This window comes from Natator depressus, chromosome 1, assembly GCF_965152275.1.
Source record: "Natator depressus isolate rNatDep1 chromosome 1, rNatDep2.hap1, whole genome shotgun sequence".
NCBI classification, from domain to species: domain Eukaryota; kingdom Metazoa; phylum Chordata; order Testudines; family Cheloniidae; genus Natator; species Natator depressus.
The window spans coordinates 253,789,075-253,806,040 of NC_134234.1; the positions used below are offsets into that span (position 1 = coordinate 253,789,075).

The window sequence follows — 16,966 nt, forward strand, 5'->3', positions numbered from 1 at the left end:
TCTACCATTTAGAGCACTTACATCCTCATTCTGCAGGCCATGAACAGAGCCAGTTGGGTCAGGTAGAATTTCACACATTCCCCCACCTGGATCTAGTCTTGCATAGTTAAGGTGTTATGTCCTCCTCCGGCCACTGCTGGAGAAAGGCTCCCAGCCCAGAAGTCTCTTGGGGTACCGTAATGCCAATTTGTACTTGATAGGAAGGTGGGCTAAGAAGAGTCGTCTGGTGCCTACGTGCTCCTGAGGCAATACTGACAGGATGGACCGACAATTTGATTCCATAGGGCTGCTTCCTTTGGCAGCTCCACAGGCTTCCTCCACTGCGTTCAGGAAAGGTGGAACAGCAACACAAGCACACGGATTGCAGCGCATGGATAATCTTTATTGGTAACATCAGTGGAGCACCAGTAAACCATCACTGACTGTAGTGGGGACACAGCTGAGGCACATGCTAAGGCACTTTTATATAAAAAAAGGTTTTAAATCCGGTGTGACCGCGATGGGGACGTGGTGCCTGAATTTGGAGCGCTTTCAGGCATACAGTATCGGAGCTTCATATTTTTAATTATTTTTCTTTGCTCATAAGTAAGTCTAAATGCAGCATATACAATATGGTTAAGAATACAGGTAAATCCAGCAACCAGTGTACGATGTAGAAAAGTAAAGACCATCTCTATATAACCAAGGTCCCAATAGAAAGGCAGTGATAAAGACCTTTATTTTTTTCTTAATTACTTATTACAAGAGACACAAAGGCCCTTTACGTATATCTGTGCAGATTAAAGGGTTTTTAATATACTCTTAGTCAATGGTGCAGAATAACTAACCCCATCCCCTGGTTACAGAGCAGATACACAAGAGGCTTGGACATGTCAATAAAAGAGGGATTCTCCTCCCCTCCCACCGACACCCATTAAATTCCACTAGATTCTGTCCATTACCATTCAATATATTTGGTCCTCAAGAGATTCTCAGACAAGCACACAGAGATTCTTCTGCTTTCTCTGTCCCTGTCACCAGCTACTGGTCCACACTACCTTAGCTAAAAAGCCAATCAGACAGAAGCAGAGACACTACCAGGACATCATTGCACTTCCGAGATCTGGCCAGACAGTAAGAACAAGAAAGAAAAAGTCTTTGGCAAGTCCCGCAGGTGGGTGATCCTGAAAGGTCCTTCCCTCCTTCACCCCTGCCTGTGGACTGTGGGCTCTAGAAAGAAGAAAGGGTGAATTGCCATGGCCAAAGCACCCCGTTATTCCTGAAACTGCTTCCAAACCATCTGGGTGGGCAGATTAAAGAGGCAGAAGTCTGAGGTCACTGAACATGATTGCCAAAAAGCAAACAAAGAGGGAGGGGTGGGGGAAAAGAGTAGAGGAAGGGGCTTTCTCTGCATCTATCATAAACTAGGATCTGAAGAAAAAGTAGATTTACAGCAAAAAAAATAAAATAATCTTTCCCTAACCCCTCTCCTTCCAAGTGTAAAGATTCACCAGCAGCCATGGCATGGACAGTTCTACAGGTGCATGTCATCATGAAACTCTGCTGGTCAGATTTTAGAGTCCCAACTCTTTGGCATTAAATACAAAGAGAACTTGGAAGCTGGGAAGAGGAGGAAATGAGGAACACAGCTGCCCAATGGCTCCAGATACACAACACACTTGTTGGATGGGCTCTGTGTTCCCCAGGAGGTGGTTTGCAGGAAGACCACTGGAGGAGGGGTGGGTAGGTCACTCCGTCAGGTGTAACCTGGGTCAGATGAGAAGACTTATTCAGTAGCTTTGGCATCGCCAGCATCCGCCTTGCTGTCTGCTTCCTCATCGGAGCATTCTCCTGTGCCCTTTCTGGCGATCCGGCGTGGCACGACAAATGGCAGGTCCCCACGCCTAGAGAGGGGTGAACAGCACATCAAGGCAACAGAATTCATTTACCGTCTGTCAGACATTATGCTCTGGGGGGGGGGGGGGGGGGGTGCAAAGAAGGACCTGGCCGCACTGCTTCCTTGGAGAAGATGCACATCTGGTCACTGAAGTCTCTGCTTTTGACTAGGACAGAAGCTTGCTGGGATGGGAGCCCATTTCTCAAGCATGATTGATTGCCCTTACCTGAGTTTGCTCTTGAGGGAGCTGACCTCTCTATTCATTGCATCAGCTGTTTCAGTGGCATCCTCCAGCTCACGCTGCAGCTTTCTGCGGGATGCATTGGCTCGCTGGGCCTCTTCTTCTGCTTCCTCAAGCTGGCGCTTCAGCTGCTTCAAGCGCACGTTCGCCTTATCTACCTGCCGAGCAGAAAGGAGAAGTCAGCCTTTCAGAAAGCTCACTCCTAGCCCTTCGTGGGGGCTCGAGCGCTGCAGCAGGGAGTTACACCAGAAGGAAGCTGAGTCCTTAATGGCACCTACTCTTACTCTTTGCTCCCTGAGGTTAGATGCCTGGACTTGGGATTTATTTTAGTTTTAAGCTTTTCCTTCTGCTTCTCCTTGCTCTTCAGCTTGTAGTGCAGGAAGTGTTCTACACGCTGCCTCTTTCATACAACAGGGTCAGATGTTTCAGCTTGGGCTCACTCAGTAGGCCAACAGCCTGCATCACCTGCCACCACTCTCCTTCCACCATACAGAGGAGACCACACAGGAATCTGCCTCTGGGATTTGAAGCGGAGGAACAGAATTTGGATTTTTAAGATGCCAGGCTGAGCTGACTCAGTTACAGAACATCGTTCCAACTTATGCTGCACAGATCAACTGTAGAAGTTACTCAAGGGGAGAGGCTGTTCCTAAAGCATCACCCTTTCAGCTGTACCAGCCATTAAATGGGACAGAGCTAAGACCATGGGCAGCCATATCCTCAGTGTAACAGCGAGTGGAAAGTCTACAGAGAAAATAATGCCACTATTCTGTAACTGATGAAGCAGATGTGGCTTTAGGTAGGAGAAATCCACCAGCTACAAGCCAAACTACACAGACTGCTACGCTGTGTAATTTGCGCATACCTGATCTTTGTACTGCTCAGTATTGCGTCTCTCATCATCCATCTGCAGCAAGACATCCTTCAGCTTCTTCTCAGCACGGCGCACCTGTTTGCCTGCAGCCTGGCGCTCCCTGTGCAGAAACACAGGGTCAGCTCAGGTAGCAGATTATCTCTGGTGACCCTCTGGACACCATCCCCGACAGAAAGTACTCATGTATGTGGGTTAGGAACAAGACTTCACTAGTCATAGCACCTCAGGGGAATGAAAGGAGACAAGCGCTCCACTCAGGATGTCAGCAAAGCAAAAGGGACAGAAGTCAGGTTTCCTGGAGATGCCCAGGGGGCACTAGCTAGTCAGTTTGACCTCTTTGCCAGAGTTTGAGGGGGACGCTAAGGGGTCACTGAATTAGAGCTACACTTCCTGGAATGGCAAAGTTTGGTAGGCTAGGAATTAGTGGTGTTTGCTGCGAGAACGGGGGAGGTCAGTGGAGCTACTCTTTCCTGATAACCAGATGGAGCACTCATTGCAAGAGGCTGGCACACAGCACTCAAGAGTAGGATTTTGCTCTGTGCCAGTACATCAGAGGGGCCAGTGGCCTTTAACATGACAGGAGGTTCTGCTAGAACCTACTTGGTCTCCGAGTCCAGCTGCTCTTCCAGTTGTGCTATCTTTGCCTCCAAGGCAGTGATGGAAGCCTTGTACTTGGACTTCACTGCACTCTCCATCTCCTGCAGCTTGGCCTTAAGCTCCTTGTTCTGACGCTCCATCTGCTGGCGAGCATTTTCGTTCTTCTGGGCATTGCTGCGCTCGGCATTCAAGTCAGTATTTATCTGATCGATCTGGGGAGAGAAGAGACTCAGCATGCCAAGAGGGTTCTGGGCTGGAAGACTGATTTATTTCTACTCGCCAATGGATGCTTGTCAGGAAGGACCTCCAGCGTGAGCAGAAAAGCTTACGTTGTACAAGTCAAGCTTGACTAACTCTGCACCATGTAGCACAACGCTCTCCATGGTCACAAAAGGACAAACTCTCCTAGAAGCCTGTTTTGGTTTGCTCAAGTTTTCATCCAAGAAACGCCCAGGGCTGAACGGATTGAGAGTTAAGTTTGCTAGGTCCCCTTCTCTGGGGCTGGTTTTGCTAGCCAAACTTGGCCATGTGCCATGGCAGTGATGGTCTGCCCTGCAATGTAGCATCCAGCTGCCCCCATAAGAAAGGTCTGCCAGAAATCAAGTGCCAGAGCCACATGCTGAGGACAGACTCACATTTCAGCTACCCAGGAGCAGCCTGGAGACATTTTGTTTTCAAGGGAACAGTAACAGAAACTGAAGCCATTTCCAGCCCAGACCTCTGCCTGATACATAGTCAGTGCTGACTGCATGGCATAGTGGGGACTGCCTCTGAAGATCAGACAGACACTCTCCTTTACATCATCAGTCCACTGAAGTGAAAGATATACCAAAATTCAGCTTTCACTAGCTACTGGGCCAAGAACCAGACAGAATTAATCATAGAATATCAGGGTTGGAAGGGACCTCAGGAAGTCATCTAGTCCAACCCCCTGCTCAAAGCAGGGCCGATCCCCAATTAAATCATCCCAGCCAGGGCTTTGTCAAGCCTGACCTTAAAAACTCCTAAGGAAGGAGATTCCACCACCTCCCTAGGTAACCCATTCCAGTGTTTCACCACCCTCCTAGTGAAAAAGTTTTTCCTAATATCCAACCTAAATCTCCCCCACTGCAACTTGAGACCATTACTCCTTGTTCTGTCATCTGCTACCACTGAGAACAGTCTAGAGCCATCCTCTTTGGAACCCCCTTTCAGGTAGTTGAAAGCAGCTATCAAATCCCCCCTCATTCTTCTCTTCCGTAGACTAAACATCCCCAGTTCCCTCAGCCTCTCCTCATAACTCATGTGTTCCAGTCCCCTAATCATTTTTGTTGCCCTCCGCTGGATGCTTTCCAATTTTTCCACATCCTTCTTGTAGTGTGGGGCCCAAAACTGGACACAGTACTCCAGATGAGGCCTCACCAATGTCGAATAGAGGGGAACGATCACGTCCCTCGATCTGCTCGCTATGCCCCTACTTATACATACACTTATACAAAATGCCATTGGCCTTCTTGGCAACCAGGGCACACTGTTGACTCATATCCAGCTTCTCATCCACTGTAACCCCTAGGTCCTTTTCTGCAGAACTGCTGCCAAGCCATTCAGTCCCTAGTCTGTAGCGGTGCATGGGATTCTTCTGTCCCAAGTGCAGGACTCTGCACTTGTCCTTGTTGAACCTCATCAGATTTCTTTTGGTCCAATCCTCCAATTTGTCTAGGTCCCTCTGTATCCTATCCCTGCCCTCCAGCATATCTACCTCTCCTCCCAGTTTAGTGTCATCTGCAAACTTGCTGAGGGTGCAATCCACACCATCCTCCAGATCATTTATGAAGATATTGAACAAAACCGGCCCCAGGACCGACCCTTGGGCACTCCACTTGATACCGGCTGCCAACTAGACATGGAGCCATTGATAACTACCCAGCTTTCTATCCACCTTATAGTCCATTCATCCAGCCCATACTTCTTTAACTTGCTGGCAAGAATACTGTGGGAGACCGTGTCAAAAGCTTTGCTAAAGTCAAGGAACAACACGTCCACCGCTTTCCCTTCATCTACAGAGCCAGTTCTCGTCATAGAAGGCAATTAGATTAGTCAGGCATGACTTGCCCTTGGTGAATCCATGCTGACTGTTCCTGATCACTTTCCTCTCCTCTAAGTGCTTCAGAATTCTAGGATTTGGCTTCTGTACCCCCACTTCCTCCCCCCACTTCTTTGCCCCCTCCACATGTACTGGAAGCTGACCAGGGAAGTGTGGCTGCCCTCTTCCCACAGTAACTGTGTAATGGCCAGCTCAACTGCTCCTCCTTTTTAGGTTCTGAGCATGGCCTAGCATCCACTCCCTTGTCATCTCCCTTCTTCCTATGACCAGTCATGTTCTCCCTTCTCACCGGTGTGCCTCTCTCCCCGCTCCCATTTAGGAATGAACCTGCAGATCTGTCTCTAGCGAAACTACTAATCTCACTCACTTTTGAAATCAGGCAGGTTATTTTAACCCTCTAGGTGAGGTGGACAATATGTATCATTTGTATTGCAGTAGCAACCAGGAGTCCTAGTCATGGACCAGGGCCCCATTGTGCTAGACACTGTACAAACAGAACAAGAGAGTCCCTGCCCCAAAAAGCTTACAATCAAATATATGCTAAGAATATTCAGATTAAGGTCTGATTTAAAGACACTACAATGGACTGATGCACTTGGTAAGGTTAATTATTTTGGAGCATGCAGTGAAAAGTGATTTTCTATAGAGTGGGACTGTTCCAATATATTACAGAGATGGATAAGAAGCAAAATATTTAATGTTGATAGGGAACAATCAGTCACCCCTTATTACAAAAGGTGACTGGACAGGACTCTAAGAGTTTGGGGGACACTCCCAGCTACTTTCCTTCTCTTACAAAGAGGTTTTAACATCCCAGGGTCAGTATGAGCCATCAGTGAGCACTGAACGACTATCCCATTTTATCTACAGCAGTGCACAGACACTGCTGTGTAAAGCACTTTGGGAATCTGTACTGTTTGGAAGACGGGAGGAAGTTCATCCAGAACTCAGTTTGGGAGTTTCCAGAGCCAGCTGGTGGGAAGACTGAGCAGGTACCTGAAGGTTTGCTTTCTTGAGCCGGTCGTTGACCATCTCTGTGTTGCTCTGCTCCTCCTCTAACTCCTCCTCCAGCTGAGCTATCCGGGCCTCTAGGCGTCGCTTTTCCTCCAAGGCCAGGGCTCTAATGAGGACAATAAGAATTAAGTCTCTGGGCGGTGGTGATGCAGTGCACTCCCTAGAGAAAACTTACCAGTTATAGCCTTACAAAACAGTAAGCATCTAACAGACTATTACAATACAGGCTAGAGTATATGCTTATGTAGGGCACCTCCCCAAATCAGCTTCTCCTCCCCAGCAAAGGGAGCTATTACTCACCCTTTGCCACTGCTGTTGGCTATCTCATCAGCCAACTCATCCCTCTCTTGCTGGGCCTGGCGCTTGGCACGTTCAGCAGCTGCAAGTTCCTGGAATGAAAATGAGACTGTCAGTGATGCAATGTGAAATTAGCAATTAATGCAGCTCAGAGGACAAACAGCTACTAGTAGTGAGCGGATTCCAACAAGTAAGAGGACTAGTGTTCTGTACTTCCACATGGACTCCCTGTGTTTGAGTCACTCTTATTCAACTAAGAAGAAAGGGCCAAGCATGTGGAGGAAACTGAGCCTAGTACTGTGGGGGTTACTGCTGTGCTCAGAGATGGCTTCTGGAGCCGCACAGCGGCCTACTCCTTGGCTAAAGAAAGTGAACAGGTCCTCCTGCCTGAATGCAGGCTCCATTACCTCCTGCATTTGCATCATCTCAGCCTCCATGTTCTTCATCTTTTTCTCATTCTCTTTGGCTTGGACCAAAATCTCTTCTCTGGAGGTGCGTGCATCATCCAGCTCCCGCATATAATCCTTCATTTGGGCCTGCAGAGATAACAAAACGGAGACTTCAGAGAACATCCTTCATTCCTCCCATTACATTACACAAGCAGTGGTACAAAGTAAAGAAAATTTGCTCTGGTTTTGCAACACCAATAGGGGAACAAATTAATGGACTGACACAGATTGGGGTTAGAGAGACATCTGAATTGCTGCTGAACCTTTCCAACTGAACTGTTGCATACATCAAGCTTCTAATGCTGTGCCACACCGCTTGGGTGATGAAAATGCATGAATCTGACAAGTCTCCACCCCATGCCCCCCACATAGGCAGCAGGCACAGGACTGAAATCCCTCACCTGCAGTTTGCGGAGCTGTTTGATGGCTTCATCACGATTCTTGTTGGCAGAGTCTATCTGGACTTCCAGATCCTTCAGGTCCATCTCCAACTTCTTTCTGGCAGCCACAGCCATGGAGCGCTGCTTCCTCTCATCTTCCAGCTCCACCTCCATCTCTCGTACCTGGTAGGACAAACAAGGCATCAATGGAAACCAAACAAGCCAGCGTGAACCTTTCATCTCCCACAAAAAGATAACCAGAGGTCATTCCCTCTCCTGGTGGGGATGGAAGGAAACAAGGGAGAGAGAGTTAAGCCAGTGTTCCCTCAGCAATAAAGCACTATTCTGGTTTCTTGGATTGACAGACAGTGCAAGTGCTGTGACAATGGTACATGAGGGGCACATGCCAGGGAGTGATTTGTAGCACTAGCAATGCCTCCCAATGATAACAGGAATTCCTGGAATGGCACTGGCTAGATCTGGAAAGGCAGTGTCCAGCTGTCCTAGGGCAGATGGAGAAGCAGTTCCCTTTGAGCAGACAACTTCCAGGATTTGTGGAGTGATGCTGACCTGTCTGATCAATTGTTTCCTCTTCTCCTCATTCTGCTCATCCCGGCCCTGGAGGTCACGCTCGAACTGTGCCTTCATGGCTTGCTGGTTCACTTCCAGCCGCAGCTTGGCATCCTCTGTGGCCTGCAACTCATCCTCTAACTCTTCCAGCTGGGTCTTCATCTCCTCCACCTGCTGCTCCAGAGCTCGCTTAGATTTCTCCAGCTCATGAACCTGTAGCATGAACACACACATCAGATCACCCAAATAACACAGCCACCAACTTCACCCACCCCAAGAGCAGAGAGGCATCCAGATGCATCAATAGGGCAGCAGCTCACTGAGGAAACGATGCAAAGACCCTGCTGCCCTTCCTGCCACATCACCCTCAGTTTCCTTGTACTAGCACCATGATGCCCCCTTATTAAGGCTAAAGAAAGTTGCTCGCATACTTGAGAGCCTTTAATCTGAACCTTGACCTCAGCTCGGGGGGAGGGATAGCTCAGTGGTTTGAGCATTGGCCTGCTAAACCTAGCGTTGTGAGTTCAATCCTTGAGGGGGCCATTTAGGGATCTGGGGCAAAAACTGGGGATTGGTCCTGCTTTTAGCAGGGGGTTGGACTAGATGATCTCCTGAGGTCCCTTCCAACCCTGATATTCTATGATTCTATTGCATGTTCCTGTTCCTGTTCCTTCTGATCAGGCATGCTGGGAAAATTTAAAGGAGAAGCATGTGTTAGGCCAGTCCTGATCTCACTGCAGCATGAAACACCCTCGTGTCATGTTGCCAGAGATGTGGAAGTGCTTCAAACTCCCCTTCAAGCCTCCCCCTGCTTTAGCACGAATCTTTAGCACCTTCAAATCTGGGTCAGTCTCCCATTCTCTGGCTGGCTCCCTATATTTCAAATGCCAGGCTCACCTGGCACCCTCTCGTCTCTCCACAATGGGTAGTGGGTTTCACTTAGCCAATGCCCAGCTTGCGCCTTTAATCTCTCCTTCCTGCCTTTCACTCACCCCCAATAAAAACAAAACAATCTATTCCTACTCCTAAACCCACAGCATGTTTTCCCAGTTGCATTCCTTTACAGATGCTCCTATATTGCAAGTTTCTCAATGAATCTGCTTAACAGGCTGGCATGCAGGTGACACACTGACAGGTAGATGTTTTAACTGTATATTTACACTCTTGCCAACATCATCCTTGGAACTCATCAGGTCCTCCATCTCTGTGCGGAACTGCTTATTGAGCCGCTCCAGCTCTGCCTTCTGCTCCATGGCTTCTTCCAGGGCTCTGGCCATGGACAGGGATTTGGTCTCCTTCTCGCGGGCTTCTGCCTCAGCTCGGTCCCTCTCCTCTGCATACTTGGCGGAGATGTTCTTCTCCTCTGCCAACAGCTGAAGGAAGAGAGAACGACTGCTATGAGGTTTCCTGAGCTAGGCTTATCTCTAAGTGCCGTTCCAGACAGTCTCAGATTTGGGTGGAAAGGGCAATGCAGAGAACATGGGTCTTGAGAGCCAAGCATTTGGCTCCCAAGTTGACTGGCAGGGCTGGGACTAGAACCCTACTGACTATAGACTTCTATAGTAGTCACAGTCACTACTTATATGCAAGTCCAAAAAGAGACAGCTGCAAATTGCCCATGACCTGGGTCTGCTCCCAAACACTTATACAAGTTAGATGAGGCTCAAAATTTCAGTCCCCCTGGACAATAGGTGACACTAGAATTCACATGCAAGGAACATGAATTTCTACCAGTGCCCGCTTCCTCCTCCCCACCCCCATTATGGTTCAGAAAGGAATATGCATTCCCTAAACAGATGTCTACATTGTGGTAGGCAGTACTGGGAAGGAAGATCCTCCCATTGTATATCCCATGATAGACGCTACCTGATCAAACTTCTTCTGCTTCTTCTCCAGGTTGGAGACTATCTGCCGCTGGTGATCAAGGTCCACAATGAGGTCATCCAATTCTTGCTGCAGCCGGGTCTTTGTTTTTTCCAACTTGTCATAAGCAGCTGCCTTCTCCTCATAACGCTGGCTCATGGCCTCCAAGTCCTTCTGCAGCTTCTTCTTGGCTTCTTCCACTGCCTCCAGGCAGCCCAGGCCATCATCCATTTTTTTCTTCGTGTCTGCTACCTGGGGGGGAAGAGAACAGAGATTAAGCCAAACCACAGAGACCTCTAGTGTGGGCGGGGGGGGGGGGAGAGAAATTATTCCCTTAGAATTGAAGTGTGTGGGATGAAGAGTCCCCCTTCTCCTCAAATAGCTACAGAGGTGTTTCTAGGGACGATTCTCTCCGATACGTTACTAAATGTTTCAGTTGCCTGACCCCTGCAAGGTCACTGCTTCCTTAGGATAGTTTCCTTTGCTAACAAATCCAGATTGCACCAGCATTCTCCATCTGAACTAGATTTCCTAGGAATCAGCTTTGTGCTCATTATTCCCCTCCCGCCCCCCAGTATGAAGGTTTGTTCTAGGACAGGGGTCAGCAACCTATGGCACGCATGCCAAACATGGCACACAAGCAAATTTTTAGTGGCACACTGCTGTCTGCTGGACCCGGGCAGATAGCAGCGTGCCACTAAAAATCCTGCCCGGCCCGCTTTTTTCCCCGCCCACTGCTCTCTCCTTGCAGGGCAGGCAAGGTTCCCCCTCCCCCCCTGGCCTCTTCCCCCAGCATGCAGGGTTCCTGCCCCTCCTTCTCTCCCTCCCTGCCCCCGAGGAGGAGAGGGAAAAGTGGAGCCGCAGGGACCTTGGGGAAGGGGGTGGAATCAGGGCATATCCCCTCCAGCCCTCTGCCATGAGCCGCTCAGGGCAGGGGGATGGAACACCCCCACGACCCCTCCTCCAGCCCCCTGCCCTGACTTCTGCACCCTCCACACATACCCGGCCCCCCACACCCCATGCCCTGACTCTTGCACCCCCCACATCCCCACCCCCACCCTGAGCACCAAACGGGAGCTCCTGCACCCACGCACCCACCCCACCGCCCCGTTCCCACTTATACCCCTCGCACCATGTGCGCCCAGGTAAGCGCTCCACACCCAAACCTCCTGCCCCAACCCTGAGCCCCCTCCCTCATTCTAGCTCCTGGCCAGACCCTGCACCCCAACCTGCTCCTTCACCCCCAGCCCTGTTCTCAGCACACTACCACCCTCATCTCAGTGCAGAGAGGAGCAGAATGGCTAGAACCAGGGAAATAGGTAGGTACCTACTCTATATGGACAGGGCCGGGACTCGAGACCGGCAGCAGGCTGAGCCACTCAGCCCACTGCCAGTCTGGGGTCCCAGCCACTGGCCCCGCTCAGCCCACTGCCGGTCTGGGGTTCTGACTGCCTGCCCCTTGCCAGCCGGGATCCTGGCCGCAGGCCCTGCTCAGCCCGATTCCGGCTTAGGTGAATGGAACCCCAGGCCGGCAACGTGCTGAGCCCGCCAGCAGTGTAAGATCAGCATTTTAAATTTAATTTTAAATGAAGCTTCTTAAACATTTTGAAAACCCTGTTTACATATGACAATAGTTTAGTTATAATATATAGACTTATAGAGCAGACCTTCTAAAAAACATTAAAATGTATTACTGGCACGTTGAAACCTTAAATTAAAGTGAATAAATGAAGACTCGGCACACCACTTCTGAAAGGTTGCCGACCCCTGTTCTAGGAGATGCAGGTTCTGTACCTGCAGCTGAAGGGCAGAGATCTGTTTCTCCAGGTTCCTCTTTGCCTCCTCTTCTTCCTCCAGCTGCTCTTTGAAGCTGTTCTTCTCATCCTCCACCTTCTTCAGTTTGGTGCTGAGGCTCAGCTTCTGGCGAGTCTCCTCCTGCAGAAGCTCCTACACAGCAAAGACATTGAAATGTAGAGCCTTTCATTTAAGGAAGCCAAGGAACTTTGCAAGCCCCAACCACCCAACACAGACGTCAACTCAGGAGATTCAGTTGAAGAATCCTACTTTCAAAGAGAAAACAACAGGGTTTAAATAACTGCTTAATGTCATTCAGCAAGTCAGTGTACAGCCAGGGAGAACTCCTATTTCCAGTCCTACTCTAAAACATTGAAGGGCACTCTTTTACTATGTACAGCTGAGATGCACAAGTGCTAGCATCTGCCTCCCGGCTCAGCCATCCCATAATCCTTTCCCCAGGGTTCTCTGCAAACAGCACACAAAGCTTTTCAACGCCTTCAACAGTTCATGCTGGCAGTTAGCTGTATTCTGCCATCCCCGTTTCATGATGGACTTTAATACTGAAAATCAGAACAGGTTAACTATGTTAATTCACTCTTAAGCAGCTAGTGCCTTTCACACGCCTGCTCAGAGAAGTGATTGTGATCTACAAACTGTCCTAGGGCAGTACCCACATTGACGAAATCATGCTGCCACTACTTGGACTAGTTGACCTAAAGATACTGATCTCTTCAATCTCCCTGCCAATGCACAATTGTTCTGTGGTGTATTAATATTGGGTCTACTTTACTTTTAAGTGTTCCAAGAACACAGGTGTCAACAACAGATGGAACTTATTTCAAAAACTGACGGGTCTTACAGCCAGCCCCCAAATATTCAACCTAAGCTTTTCCCCTCAATGTCATCAGATCATGGACCACTAAATAATTCTTCTCCTCTCCTTGGCATTTACACCCCCAAATTTGTAGGCTCATCACACTCCCCACTTAGGCAAGTTCTGCATAAGAGATCCCATCCAGCCCCTTAATCAGTTACTCTTCTGAGCAGTCTTTAATTGGTCAATCTTTCTGGTAAAGAGATGCCCATAGCCGAATGCAATAGTCTAAGCATGGCTGCATCAGAAGCATATCACAGAACAGGGAGGTGATAGAGATATGCTGCGTCTGCATACAAAGCCCCAAACTACACTGGCCTTTTGCTGCCATACATTCTGTTCTAATCAGAGGTCCACTATCAACCTTTTCAACAGTAACTTTGGATAAGCTATCTGTATTATAGTAGCACCTAAGTCACAAGCAAGATTGGGACCATTGTGCAAGGTGCTGTACAAATAAGAGAATCCCTGTTGTGAAGAATTTATAGTTTAAGGCCAGAAGCAACAAGTACTAAGACTATTTTCTAATTTGCCCCTTCCCAATTAATCCTTTCTGGATTATGATGCATCCTCCCTGTTGTTCAGTGCCTTCCAGTTTAGTATAGTTATATTTCATCTACACACTGTTTACTCTGCCAGATGAATACTGGATCCAGTCTGACCACCTTCATCATTCTGTAGGGTATCCCCAGAACTCAACCCTTTGGCTGCAGGCCCATATACTTAAAATGGCACTTATATCCAAGCCCATCTAAACAGAGTAAGATTTTCTGAAACATTCAAGTGTGTTTGATGTATTACTTTTATCTTCACTACCAAATAAGGCTACTTTGTGCCAGTCACTATGGAGTTCACAGGAAACTACAAATGGAAAGTAATTGAAAAACGAAGTATGCACCAAGACCACAACTGATGTTAAAGTGAGAACATTGCATTGGCAGCACACAGCACTCAAGTGGAAAAGTGATGGGAATGGTTCTAATCCTGGGGTAAGGGAAGTTAAGTTTGTTCCATCTACTGATGGAGCAGGTAGAGGACAGAGGGATAATTTCTGAGGGGACCCACTCAGCATATCACATCAGCCAGAAACACCTGATGAGCAGAAGTCCATGGGTATTTAGTGCCGAGATCTGCTCTGTGCTCTACTACTGTGGCAAGTATGATGAATACAGTACATAAGGATGCTGCAACTCCCACACCTCACCTGGGTATCCTGAAGCTGTGACTCCAGAGCAGAGAAGTCTTTCGCTAATTTGATTGACTTGCTGTCAGACTGATTCAGAAGGCCTGTGATGTTGTCCAGCTCGACCTGCAAGAGAAGTTAAAGCATGCCAGTTATCAAATGGAACCACAAAACAAACAAACTAGGAGTAGATGTGCAGCTTTTGACTTGCGAAAAAACCACCTTCTTCGCTGCAAACAGGATGTGTTTGTAAGAGCGCTAAGGATGGAATCCTTGAAGACAACACTAATGGAACCTCAATTCAAATCTCCCCATCTGTGAAGGCCTGCACTGGCTATCCATTCTGCTGCAGCCCATGGGAGATTTTACACAATTACTCAAGGTTACAGAAAGGAACTGTTGATATTTTGCTTTCTTACACCCACCTGCCCCAAGACTAGAGATGCCAGTTCCACAGCACCATGTCTCTGCTCTTTCCTGGATCACAGTATGCCTTCCACCCACTGCACTCATATTTTCACTAGGTATCCCTACATGATGAAGGCACCATGAGGCAGTGTCCACTGAGTGGGAGGGAGGGAAAAGGTTTACCCCTCCCTTATGGAGTCAGCAGCAGTAGTTTAAGTAGTCATTTTCCACCTCTCTCATAATATACCCCCATATTATAAACTTTTTGGGCCCGCCCTCTCCTAATTAGCCACATAGAAAGGGAGTTGTGACACCACCCCCACGACGCCCACATTCAGAGCCCGTAAGTAATGGAACCCCAGCGTAAAAAAGCTTCATGTTAGGAGTGGGATTAACATGGAGACACAAAACAGTTACCTTTTCCATAACTGGTGTTTTGAGATGTGTTGCTCGTGTCCGTTCCATATGAGGTGTGTGCACTCACCACATGCACCGAATATTTTTCGCTCAGTGTCCATACGGGACTGGCTCTGGTGCCCACATGGCGCGGTACAGGGGGCGCCGCTGGCTCCCCCCACCCTCAGTTCCTTCCTGCCGGAAACTCCAACAGTGGGGAAGGAGGGCCGGTCATGGAACAGACACGAGCAACCTCTCGAAGAACACCAGTTACAGAAAAGGTAACTGTCTTTTCGAGTGCTTGCTCATGTCCATTCCATATTAGGTGACTCCAAAGCAGTACCCCTGGAGGCGGGTAGGAGTTCACAGACATGTGGATTGCAACACAGCTCTGCCGAATCCAGCGCCGTCCCTGGCCTGCTGAGTGATGGCATGAGGAGTGGTAAACGTGTGAACAGAGGACCAAATTACAGCTCTACAGATGTCGTGGATAGAAATGTGCACCAGGAAGGCTGAAGATGCCTGCACTCTCGTTGAGTGGGCTCCAACAATCGGGGGCGGCGGAACCTCCGCCAGGTTGTAGCAGGTGCTTATGCACGAGGTAATCCAATTGGAAACCCTCTGAGATGGAACCGGCTGACCCTTCATCCTATCGGCTGTAGCAATGAAGAGTTGAGTCAATTTATGGAAAGGCTTGGTACGTTCTAAATAGAAAGCCAAGGCCCTCCGAATGTCTAGGGCATGAAGATGCCTCTCTTCACTGGTCTCGTGCGGTTTGGGACAAAAAACCGGGAGGAAGATGTCCTGATTCATATGGAAGGTGGAGACCACCTTCGGCAGGAAGGCCAGGGGGGGCCGCAGCTGAACCATGTCTTTGTAGAAGACTGTGTATGGAGCTTTTGAGGTCAAGGCTTTAATTTCAGAGATCCATCTCGCTGACATCACTGCCACCAGGAACGTGACCTTCCATGACAGGTGGGAAAGGGAGCAGGAACCCAGCAGCTCAAAGGGCGGGCTGGTGGGCCTAGAGAGGACCAAGTTAAGATCCCACTGTGGGACAGGGGCCTGTACCTGTGGGAAGTCTCTCTCGAGCCCCCTCAGTAATCTGACCGTCATGTCATGGGAAAACACTGTCCTTGGATCGGTGGGTAAAAAGTGGAGATGGCTGCGAGAGGCACTCTAATGGAAGAGTGTGCCAGGCCCTGGTTCCTCAAATGGAGCAGGTAGTCCAGGACAGCCTGTATGGAGGAATGCGAGGGAGAGATGCCCCATTCAGATGCCCAGCAGGAAAACCTCATCCACTTGGCCAGTTAAATCAGTCTAGTTGAGAGCTTCCTGCTTTCCAGGAGGACCTGTTGGACACCCCTTCACTGTCCAACAGGTGGAGGGACCTGAGGTTGAGGTGTAGGAGTCGACCGTGGTCCTGTGACAGCAGGTCCGGTCGGTTGGGCAGGGGCCAGAGAGGCCGCTGACAGTTTCATGAGTGTGCTGAACCAGTACTAGTGAGGCCATGTCTGGGCGATCATGACGACCGGCACCTTGTCGCTCTTGACCTTTGCCAGGGCCCTGCTGATGAATGGAATCTGAGGGAGTGCATACATCAGGCTCCCTGACCACGACAGGAGGAAGGCATCGGAGAGGGAGCCTTTGCTCAGACCTTGCCGAGAGCAAAACCAGTGGCATTTCCTGTTCTGTCTGGTAGTGAACAGGTCCACTTGGGGAATTCCCCACCTTTGGAAGATCATGCAGTCTACCTCTGGATTGAGCGACCACTCGTGGTGAGAAGTTCCTGGTGAGCTGGTCTGCCAGCGTATTCCTGACACCAGGAAGGTGCCAAGCTTCCAGGTGGATCTCATTGCTGATTCAGAAGTCCCATAGACGGAGCGCCTCCTGACAGAGCCAACGAGCATGCTTCCCCTTGCCTGTTGATGCGGATCATCAAGGCTGTGTTGTCTGTCAGGACTCTTACCACCTTGCCCAAACAGTCCTCCGCACGCCACACCAGAATGCTTGGAGCTCTCCGACATTTATGTGCAAGCACGCTTCATCCAGGAAGCGCATCCT

At 49.2% G+C, this 16,966-nt stretch overlaps 1 protein-coding gene across 2 annotated transcripts in view; it reads right to left on the minus strand.

Moving 5' to 3' along the window:
• Positions 1-368: 368 nt before the first annotated feature.
• MYH9 (myosin heavy chain 9) overlaps positions 369-16,966 on the minus strand; it is a 98,662-nt gene continuing 82,064 nt past the window's right edge. For both annotated transcript variants that reach the window (XM_074941511.1, XM_074941510.1), the window contains 13 exons: positions 14,120-14,224; positions 12,039-12,191; positions 10,248-10,496; positions 9,542-9,754; positions 8,382-8,594; positions 7,833-7,994; positions 7,390-7,518; positions 6,986-7,074; positions 6,668-6,791; positions 3,592-3,800; positions 2,983-3,091; positions 2,103-2,275; positions 369-1,883 (listed from right to left, as the gene is read on the minus strand). In XM_074941511.1, the coding sequence (XP_074797612.1) occupies positions 1,766-1,883; positions 2,103-2,275; positions 2,983-3,091; positions 3,592-3,800; positions 6,668-6,791; positions 6,986-7,074; positions 7,390-7,518; positions 7,833-7,994; positions 8,382-8,594; positions 9,542-9,754; positions 10,248-10,496; positions 12,039-12,191; positions 14,120-14,224 (2,046 nt within the window). In that variant the 3' untranslated portion in view covers positions 369-1,765. The remainder of the gene's footprint in view (positions 1,884-2,102; positions 2,276-2,982; positions 3,092-3,591; positions 3,801-6,667; positions 6,792-6,985; positions 7,075-7,389; positions 7,519-7,832; positions 7,995-8,381; positions 8,595-9,541; positions 9,755-10,247; positions 10,497-12,038; positions 12,192-14,119; positions 14,225-16,966) is intronic.